General features: G+C 40.6%; 1 protein-coding gene across 1 annotated transcript; it reads left to right on the top strand.

The window, feature by feature from the left end:
- On the top strand, window positions 1-6,183 carry LOC108942446 (uncharacterized). Its single transcript, XM_018765843.2, has 5 exons — window positions 1-133; window positions 3,264-3,584; window positions 3,691-3,942; window positions 4,186-4,331; window positions 5,460-6,183. The coding sequence occupies exons 1-5, from the start codon at window positions 64-66 to the stop codon at window positions 5,601-5,603; spliced, it is 933 nt and encodes a 310-aa protein (XP_018621359.2). The 5' UTR covers window positions 1-63; the 3' UTR covers window positions 5,604-6,183.
- The last annotated feature ends 5,044 nt before the right edge of the window (window positions 6,184-11,227 follow it).

Genomic DNA, 11,227 nt, shown 5'->3' on the forward strand with positions numbered 1-11,227 from the left:
CCTCTCTTCAAGGAAGTCAGTTTTGCACTCGCTTATGGTCTTCAAAGGATTTGGTTCCTTCTTATGCACCTACTGTATAAGATGATCACAATTTTTGCATTAATTCCATGGATCACTCTGTCTGTGGTGACAGGTACAGTAGCTCTATGTTATTTTTACAGAGATGCTGTTTTGTATTTAAGAACCAGTTATTCCCTCTGCAACAGAGAATTGAAAGCAAGGTATAGGCAGGTACTGTGAAATATTTCTTACAATGCTTGATAAGGGGCACCACACTTCTGTTTTGTTCTCTATTCATAGTGTTTTTAATACTTAGTAGGTTTATTTTTTGTCATGTATAACAAGTTGAATATTGCCTCAAAGGGTAATTTATAATCTTCTGGTCTTCACTTCTGTTCCTTGAGGTACGCTCAAACTATCTTCATCTTAATTTCTCTTCCAAGTAGTTAATTAAAAACATTTTTATTCATTAATACAGTTAATTTTAAGATTGCAGTCAGCCTTTTGATATAAAATACAGTTACATTTTATAAGTTTATAGAGCACTGTCTGTCCTGGTGGTACAGATGTGCTGTTTTGTTTAATCGTTTTAATAAAAGTATTAGATTGAAATTACCACATATGCATCTGTGTGGTTTTAATTATTAACATCACTATTTATTGAAAAGTTAGTCTAAACAAAATCAAACATGTAGGGAGGTTCCCATAGTCAAGTGGTGTAAATGACTGAATTCATTTACAGCAGAAACATGATGGGCGCCAATCTTGTGTCACTGATGCAATACAGGATTTAAAAAAAAAATTACTAAAAATAAAATTATACATGAGAATATTTGACAAGATAAATGACAAAATGCTACCTGGATTTTTTTCACCTTCAGTTTGGCAGACAGGATCAGTAATAAAACCGAAGTGAAATCGTAAAAAGGTAAATTAATTTATACAAATCATACATGGATGATGTGGAAATAAAATGATAAATAATATTAATCTATACTTTTAAATTTACAGTGCAATACTACAAATGTTCATAAACTATGATGTCATTGAACAGTCATGCTGCATTTAATACTCATTTTAAAACTGTCATGTTAACAGGAAAACACATTTAATTTTTTTGGCAAATGTGTTAAAAATGTGCTCACGTACATGATAGCATTTTATTTCCAAAATGAGAGGTTCTGATAATTTTTCTCTAATATTTTATTTCAAATATGTACATATACTGCACTTTTTACTAGTTACCCAAATGTATTTGTGTAAAGAAGAGCAAACAAACCATTAAAGGCGATTAATCTGAAGACTGCTGAACAGAAAAGAGACAAAGCAACATTAAAAAAGCAGGTATTTTGTGTCTCCGAATGGCTTTAGTCCCACGGAGATTGCAAAGTCCTTACTTGATGACATAACGAATAAAGAGAAAAAGTAGAGATGTAGCACAAAAATGACCAAATATGGAAAGACGTTCGCCGCAGCAGTTTTGTTGAGTTGTTTTTCTCGAAAATGTCGTAGAAGAAACATGTTTTCTGGACCCAGTGTTAAAGGCAAGGAAGGTTTGAGAACATGTTTCTGAAATAGTACAAGCTCAGTGTTGCTGTTTCTCATCTCTTTTTATGAAGTTGCGAAAATGTCGCATCCGCTGTGCATGCAAGGAAGCTGCTGCAAACCACCTCCTGTTTACTGCTTCTCGTTCTAAAGCGTCTCAACTTCCGTTTCTCATGTGGTCAAACATGCACAGAGAGACTCTAAAAGGAAAGGTTCAGTTGCGATGGTCAAATAAGGGCAGAAAAAAAGACGAGGTGCTAAAAGAAAAAGAAGTGTGATAATATTCAGTGTCTGAAACAAGCATACTTCCTGGAAAAAAAAACGTCTTCAACCCACAGAAAGCTATGAGTCCAGTCTCTCTGGTGCTCTTTGGCTCTGTGTATAACATGATTCCCTGAAGGGTCCAACATCTATGACATCCTGCTCCTCTAGAACTTGTACAACTTGTGTGCTGTTGAGCCTCATGATCTGTTGTTTTGATCAGGTGGCACAGAGAGTAGTGGTGCTGTCTCATAGTACTTAGGTGGTGTGAGAGGACATGGGTTTGATCCCCGCTCAGTCTGTGTGGAGTTGGCATGTTCTGTCTGTGTGGGTTTCCTCTGGGTGCTCTGGTTTCCTCCCACACTCCAAAGACATTCTGTTCAGGTTCACCCGTAGTGTGTGAGTGACAGAGAGAGTGTGTTCCACTGATGTATGGATGAGTGAGCCAGTGTAAGTAGTGTATCTAGCAGTGTAAGTCACCATGGTGAATAAGGCGTGTGGGCTGATAACACTACATAGGGTTCATTGGAAGTCACTTTGGAGAAAAATGTTTGCTAAATAAATAAATGTAAGTGGTCCTAATGTACTTGTGGAGGGTAGCATCAATATCTCTTAGCTTTGCCCATAGTCTGGTTTGTGGCAGAAGCCAGTACACATGGTCCCAACTGTAAAACACTTTGCATTTGTGACCATGTTTCACTGTAAGACACTGACAACCTCCACACACGTGCCGAACACAAGATGTAGGAAGCATTTTCACTTGAAATCAAAAGTTATACAAAGCAAAGTTCACTTTTTACATTTTATTTGAAAAATATTATTTTATTAAAAACGGGGGGTGCGGTGGCGCAGTGGGTTGGACCACAGTCCTGCTCTCTGGTGGGTCTGGGGTTCGAGCCCCGCTTGGGGTGCCTTGCGACGGACTGGCGTCCCGTCCTGGGTGTGTCCCCTCCCCCTCCAGCCTTACGCCCTGAGTTGCCGGGTTGGGCTCCGGTTCCCTGCGACCCCGTATGGGACAAGCGGTTCTGAAAGTGTGTGTGTGTGTGTGTGTGTGTGTGTGTGTGTGTGTGTGTGTATTTTATTAAAAACATGTTTTTGAAGAAAACACAGATATTTCATGGACAGAACTGCATGTTTTCTATATTAATTGCTGTTGTTGCCTTGTACTTCCGCGGTTTTTTATTCTCTTTGGTACCATATAGTATGTAAAGTATATATTTTGTACTATGAGGAATAATCTAAAATATTTTGTACTGTACTTTGATGTAATGTTAGCGTCAAAATTTTTGAGATGGGAAAAACAGACCTTCTATATGTTGCACTCTAACATGCAGTTTATCATTAATATTATTATTGAAAATAATATTATGAAAATATTACATTTTAATATATTTAATAGAACAACAACAGCAACAATAATAATAAAATTGTACAAATTCACTTGTGTGTCTCTCCAGAGCTGAGTGCTGCAGTCAGTTCTGTTGATCGGTTTGTGCTGAAAGGAAACTCTACTAACCTCACAGTGGAGGGACTACAAACAGAGAATGTCCGGAGACTTTCATGGAAAGTAAACTCAACGCTTATACTGGAGTACAACCTGAAGGAAAAGAAAGAGACGTACTTTGGCAGTTTTGAGCAGAAGACAAATTTTAACCCCACAGACTACTCTCTGTACATTAAGAACCTGATGGAGACAGACATTGGTCTCTACTCTGCTGAAATTCTTGACAATAATGGAAAATCCACCTATCACACGAAGTATAACTTACATGTCCTGGGTAAGTTGGATTTTTGCAACCTGATCATTTGTGTCTCTTACGGCTGGTAATGTGATCGGTGAGGACGATTCTGATATGTTCCATCTGGTTCTGTGCTGTTTCACAGAAGCTGTACCCAAACCCATCCTAAATCTGATGTTACTCCATCTCAACTCCTCTGGAACAGTTTGCAATGTGTCAGTGAACTGCTCAGTTGGACACAGCTGGGTCTCCTGCACCTGTGATCAGGACCAGTGTAAACATGTGGAACTCCAGTCAGATGTGAACATCAGTGTCACTGCTAACAAGGGTACCATCACCTGTACAGGCAGCAATCTGGTCAGCAGTGCAAACCAGTCAAAAGCGATGGAACCTCTATGTAAGGGTTTGTTCTTGAGCTCTATGTTTTGATATTTGCTTTACAGTACTCTAACAAATTCAAATTATTCTTTTATTCGTCCATAGAATAAACACTGAATGTCACTGAGCTATAATTGTTAAAAATGTTAAAACGTAATGACTTAAAATTCCTTTAATTACATGGCTCTGAGAACTGTCACTAATGATTCCAATCTAGATGTCGGACTCTTTCGATATACATAACTTCTGTTTTTATTTGCAGGTGTTCAATCCTCCCTTTCAGAACCCTTTCCATTAACGGCTATCATTGCAATCACTTTGGCAATTTGCGTGGGTGTGTGTGTATTAATCTTTTTAGTATTTTGGGTTAGAAGATCCATGAGGTCTTCAAGCCATGCTACATCACAGGTAACAATCTATACTTTGTTTGATATTACTATGTAATATTTATGTAATTTAGCCCACAAAGGTATGCACCAACAAAAGTTAAGATGTGCATATTTTGAATAATATTTTATTCAAATATGCATTTAAAAACAGGTAAACGTGCTCATAGTAAGATCGGAATAATCCATCCGTCCATTTTCAGTAGCTGCTCATCCAATGCAGGGTTGTGATGCTCCAGCACCTATCCCAGTAGCATGAGGTTTGAGGCAGAGTGTATCTGGGACAGGGTGCCATTCCACCACTGGGCAATCACACACACTCATTCCTTCGCTCATACACTGAGTATTTAGAGTCAAATCACTAATTCGTTAACTCACCTGAAACACATTTGACAAAATAAATGAGATCAGCAAACTGGACACTTGTACCTGATACTATATTCACGAAGCAGAATGGGAGAACTGGTGCCTCATAGCTCCTGGGCTGTGGGTTCAGATATGGGTTCAAATTGGGATCACTCTATGTGTGGTTTGCTGCTCTCCCTGTCACCATGCAGGTTTTCTCCAGGTACTCTGGTCCCCCCCACAGTCCAAAGACATGTATTTTCTGTGAATTGGTGACTCTAAATTGCCCTCACATACAGAGGGCAAGTCTTTGTGGGATTGCCCTGTGATGGACTGGTGTCCCTGCCGTGCACCTTATGCTTCCCAGGACAGGTTGTGAATCACTGCAACGCTGTACTGAACAACCTGTTATTTACTTTTAACTACATTTATTTCTTGCTTTGTTGCATTTTGTCTGTTGTCCATGATGTATTTCTTTCAAAAATTCCTTCTTTTGTTCTGCAGGAAAATCCTTACCGATTACTAAAGAGCACAATAACATACAACCCCAGATAAACAATATACACTAATTCCATATGTTGCTATGTGACACTTAGCAGTATAATGATGTAAATATGTCTGTAGAATGAAGTGTTATGTTTAAGAAGAATATAATGATATGTCTTGATGGATTATAATAGCTTATAACATATGGCTGCACTGAAAGTGTAATGCAAAAGAGGTTAATTTAAATGAATTTTATGTGTCTATAGTATATCATAATGATGTGCTTTATTGTTGTGTGTTTGTGTTTCATGTGCTGCAGAACACCCCAGCAAATGAAGCGGACACAATATACACCAATCCATTGGACCACAACATACAAAGCCCTCAAAATGCAAAACAAAATTCTGATCTAACTGTGTACTCCACCGTGGGTCAGATAAGTGACCCAAAGCCTTACACTTGAAGTCCCGCCAAAGTTCAATGCTGATATAACTACATACAGTGCGGTGAATTAATGACTTTGATTTGACTTCAATAAAAACAAAGAGAATGTCGCGTTGTAGTGATATGTATGACTGTACTTTCTGGGAGTCATTTATGTATGCATCACTTTCTGAATTTGTCGCAACTGCAGTAATTGTCCCAGACAAGCCTTTGTGCCCCTTGATTGTGGGACATCCTCCAGAGCACTGCAACCCTGATTTGGACAAAAAATTTACGGTAGTGAATCAGTTTGTGAATGTGCGGTAACTGTGTATAGTGTGTTAGTGCAGTCCCCACATTATGAAGATGATTTGTTCCAGAAACAACCTTTTGAAGTTGAGTTCTCATAAATCAAACATAATTACCACAAATTTCCGCAGTAAAACTTCTTATTTGTTCCTACGCCTGAGCACAGTATGGGGAGGACTGTAAAATGACATTCATACTTTATGTATGGAATCAGTCTTTAATGCAACAGAGCAATAAAGATATCTATTAAATTAATTGAATTAATTATTATTAAGTGCGGTGGTGCGGTGGGTTGGACCACAGTCCTGCTCTCTGGTGGGTCTGGGGTTCGAGTCCTGCTTGGGGTGCCTTGCGGCGGACTGGTGTCCTGTCCTGGGTGTGTCCCCTCCCCCTCCGGCCTTATGCCCTGTGTTACTGGGTAGGCTCTGGTTCCCCGTGACCCCGTCTGGGGCAAGCGGTTCTGAAAATGTGTGTGTGTGTAAGTGTAATTATTATTAAATGCTAATGAATTCCAATGATTTACTCTAAATAGCTCCAGTAAAATTACCCAGTTGTATAAATGGGTAAATAATTTCTGGTAGCTTAACAGTATAAGTTGCTTTGGAAAAAAGTGTCAGATAAATGAACAAATGTCAACATAAAATACAAATTTGAGAAGCAATGACTTATAAATTGAAGTCTGGTAGTGAAAAATCCTTGCATTCTTTTAAGTTGAACAGGTGTATCTTGGGTTACGACTGTATATATAAAATCTGTACATGTACAGTATGGATAGAATCAGGTGGCATGATGCTATAGTGGGCAGTGCTAGTGCCTCACAGAAGCCGTTTTGATTGACCATGAATTTTGTCCTTGTGCTCTGGTTTCCTCCCACAGTCCAAATACAGGTGTCTCAGGTTAACTGGTGTTTCTAAATTATCTGTGGTGTGTGGATGTGTGAGTCAATGAGTGTGTGTGTGGCTACACAATGATGGACTTACGTCCTGTCTGGAGTGCACACTTTGTGGCCTGGTGCCACCTGCTTCTGGGGTGGACTCCAGACTACCGTAACCCTGACTTAGACAAATGATTGAAGATAGTGAGTGAGTGAAAATGTCTATACTGTGGGAGCGTAATTGCCCGATAAACAGCAGGATGTGTTTGGTGAGAGTTTGTATCCGGTGGTATATATTTGTTTCAAAGGTGTATTATGGCTTCTGTGGGATGAAGGTGGAATGAGAGTGTCAGGTTTATTGACTTGACGAGGGCAGGACAGTGGGTGGTGCTGTGGTCTTACAGTGCCTGGGCTCTCAGTAGGTTTGAATCCGGCTTAGTATGTGGGAGTTTGCATGGGTTTTCCCCACTGTTCAAAGTCATGTTTTTCAGCTGAATTGTTCTCTCTAAATTGCCTGTAGTGTATGAATGTGTGTATGGATACCCTATGATGGGCTGGCGTTCTGTCTAGGGTGGACTGGACTGCTGAAACACTGATAAGGACAAGCAGTTAAAGAAAGTGTGTCCTAACAGGACCCCATTGTTTGAATTAACATTTGTGACTCTATTTTTTTATTAGTTTTAAAAGTGTGTGATATTTAATCAAGCGCAGATTGAGAATTAGTTGGGTGGAATGTGTCTCACAGGTATTGATGTGCGACCACTGTTTGTAATATGGACGATGCTAGAACTTGTGCTGAGATGTGGAATGATGTTTGTCTTGAGATTTTGTTTCTTGTTTTATTATTATCTTCAGATTAATAAGGGAAAAAATCTGTCAAATAAAGACTGTAGGGAGTTTAGTGTAGAGTATCTGCTATTATAAATTATCTTGGACAAAGTTGTCAGCTAAGTACCAGTTAATCCTCTTCAGGCAGATGTTATAAATTAGCATAAATATTAGATAGAACCAAGGGGTGTGGTGGCACAGTGGGTTTGGCCTGTGCCTGCTCTCTGGTGGGTCTGGGGTTTGAGTCCCGCTTGGGGTGCCTTGTGATGGACTGGTGTCCTGTCCTAGGTGTGTGTCCCCCACTCCAGCCTTGTGCCCTGTGTTGCCGGGTTGGGCTCCTGCTCGCCGCAACCACGCTTGAGCAAAGCGGTTTCAGCCAGTTTGTGTATGTTAAATAGAGTCAGTATTAATCTTGCCCCAAGAGGGTTGATAATCATTATACTGTATGTTGTTTTGGAGAAAAGTGTCTGATAAATGTAAATGGATGCTCCAGTGTAGATTAGATGTGGATAATTTTATTTGTATGATAGTGCTCTGGGACCAGATAGGAACTTGTTATATTGGTATTTTTTTGGATTCCGTTTAGGTGATGCCTAAGTCAGTGTGATGTATCTGATTGGTCTTCATGTAACCTGGTTGCACTGCTGCTGTTGGTAGTTTGTATACTAACCCTAAGCACTTTAACACTGTTTAAGCTTTTAAGATTGGGCCAAGTAAACTTGTTACCAACTTCAGAGGAGTTTTTCGGTGAGATATTTTGTAGAATTTGTGGTGAGAATATTTTCTGTGTCTTGTATTTATTTTAACACATCAATATGTCTTTGTTTGAACTTTCTAATGTGGAAAAAGACAATTTTACTATAAGTTATTACTGATAAAGGGGGGTATGATGGCGCAGCAGGCATGACCAGGGCCTGCTCTGTGGTGGGTCTGGGGTTCATGCCCTGCTTGGGGTGCCCTCCAGCAGGCTGGCGTCCCATCCAGGGTGTGATCTTCGTTTGATTTGGGTCAAAACTCTAAATCATATTTTAAGGACAAAGCAGGGGACAGCTGGTAGCACAGTAATTACAGGGACTTCCTTTGTACCCAGAGGTTACAAGTTTAATCCCCACCACTGGCTTTAGTACTGTTGAGCAAGGTGCTTATACTAAGTTCATCCAGTAAAACTACTCAGTTGTATAAATGGGTAAATAATTGTAAGCTTGTAACTGTAATAACTGTAACCTTCACGTTGTAAGTTGCTTTACAGAAAGTGTCAGCTAAATTAATAATGTAAACAACCTAACTATGTATATACAACCTTAATATCAGATTTCTCCAAGCATAAAATATGCAGTTTATAGCTTTTAATATATAGCTTTGTATATATTTGTATATAGATCTGTAAAAGCACAGTAAGAAACTGAAGGGATTTTTTGTTAAAAATGTAAAATATGTAACCTGCCCTGTTTCTTAAATAAATTTCAGTTTATTCTGGGTTTGTCATGTTTGTGTCTCACTTCTGTGCTGTATCTCTGAAATTCTATGAAATGCTACTCAAATCTCATAGAAATGTTTCTAGAATGAAAGATGTAGTAGTTTATGCATCTAGTATACCTTTAATTCTTTAGTTAAAGTAATCAAAGTATATTGTGGTTTGAAAAGGGTGCTGAGAATATCAGCTTTCATAATGATGTTGTTCAACAAATTACAAATAGACATTTTTTTGAACATTATATATATTATTGTATGTCATGAACAATGGGGTGCGGTGGCGCAGTGGGTTGGACTGCAGTCCTGCTCTCCGGTGGGTCTGGGGTTCAAGTCCTGCTTGGGGTGCCTTGCGGCGGACTGGCGTCCCGTCCTGGGTGTGTCCCCTTCCCCCTCTGGCCTTATGCCCTGTGTTGCTGGGTAGGCTCTGGTTCCCCCTGACCCCGTAAGGGACAAGCGGTTCTGAAAATGTGTGTGTGTGTGTCATGAACACTGAGTGACATCAGTTGACAAACAAGGGTGAAGTGTAGGGTGCGGGTGAACATTTAGTCAATGCATAGGTCCAAAAATGAACTATGCTTACTACCCACCTCTGATGTTGATATACTGGTGCTCAATACAAATGTAAATGCTGAAGAGGGTGAGTTTATTTCACTACACTGGGGTGAGTGCGAAAATGTCTTCATTGTGTAAATGTAATGATCTTGCTGGAGTGTAGGGTTGGAAAAGAATTTGAAGACAATGTTTCACTCTTGCCTTGACCACAACATATTTTGAAGATAGAAATTAGAAGGGAAAACATCTAAGAACAACAGTTTGATATGAGCTGCCCATTCTGAGCACCACCACTGAACCCATTTCTGCAACCTACCAGGTTTGCTGGTCCTACCTCACAGAGAAGATCCTTTGGGGGTACAAAGTCACCCAGTTGATTCACTCATACCATCTGGTTCACCCCAATTGATTCGGTCATACCATTGAGAAATATGTAGTTGACCTTTACAAACTTGCTAAGATCAAGATCCCATTTCAGAGAAGCCTCATCCCCAATCCCAGCCTGGGTTGTGGTGGAAAGGGTTAGAACTGTCTAGCCTTAAATAGTAACACAGTTTGTGGAAAAAATTCGGCAGCACTCAAACAAAGGACCTTACTTATCTTAAAGTATCTTACTTTATTTTGCTCCAGCTGGAGGGAAAGTCCCTTCCCCTGAGTCAGAGTCTAGGAAGCCTCCCCAAGCACCCAATACACACATATTACACTGCCCAAAAAAATTAAAGGAACACTTTGAAAACACATCAGATCTCAATGAGGGAAAAAAAATCATGCTGGATATCTATACTGATATGGAGTGGGTAATGTGTTAGGAAGGGGGGCGCGGTGGTGCAGTGGGTTGGACCGGGTCCTGCTCTCCAGTGGGTCTGGGATTCAAGTCCCGCTTGGGGTACCTTGTGGTGGACTGGAGTCCCATCCTGGGTGTGTACCCTCCCCCTCTGACCTTACGCCCTGTGTTACTGGGTAGGCTCCGGTTCCCGCGACCCCGTATGGGCTAGGCGGTTTATATGACGTGTAATGTGTTAGGAATGAAAGGATGCCACATCGTTTGATGGAAATGAAAATTATCAACCTACATTGGGCTGAATTCAAGGACACCCTGAAAATCAAAGTGAAAAAATGATGTGGCAGGCTAGTCCATTTTGCTGAAATTTCATTGCAGCAACTCAAAATGGTACTCAGTAGTTTGTATGGCCCCCACGTGCTTGTATGCATGCCTGACAACATCGGGGCATGCTCCTAATGAGACAACGGATGGTGTCCCGGGGTATTCCCTCCCAGATCTGGACCAGGGCATCAGTGAGCTCCTGGACAGTCTGAGGTGCAACCTGGCGGCGTCGGATGGACCGAAACATAATGTCCCAGAGGTGCTCTATTAGATTTAGGTCAGGCGAGCGTGAGGGCCATTCAATGGTATCAGTTCCTTCATCCTCCAGGAACTGCCTGCATGCTCTCGCCACATGAGGCCGGGCATTATCGTGCACCAGGAGGAACCCAGGACCCACTGCACCAGCGTAGGGTCTGACAATGGGTCCAAGGATTTCATACTGATACCTAATGGCAGTCAGGGTGCCATTGTCTAGCCTGTAGAGGTCTGTGCGTCCCTCCATGGATATACCTCCCCAGACCAT

Source organism: Scleropages formosus, chromosome 5 (assembly GCF_900964775.1).
Source record: "Scleropages formosus chromosome 5, fSclFor1.1, whole genome shotgun sequence".
In the NCBI taxonomy this organism is placed as follows: Eukaryota; Metazoa; Chordata; class Actinopteri; order Osteoglossiformes; family Osteoglossidae; genus Scleropages; species Scleropages formosus.

Bases quoted from the DNA above. Each gene is read 5' to 3' on its own strand.
- LOC108942446 (XM_018765843.2), top strand. From the start codon at position 64: ATGCACCTACTGTATAAGATGATCACAATTTTTGCATTAATTCCATGG. The intron at 134-3,263 runs GTACAGTAGCTC...GTGTCTCTCCAG, and splicing joins CACTCTGTCTGTGGTGACAG to AGCTGAGTGCTGCAGTCAGT. The intron at 3,943-4,185 runs GTAAGGGTTTGT...TTTTATTTGCAG, and splicing joins AAAAGCGATGGAACCTCTAT to GTGTTCAATCCTCCCTTTCA.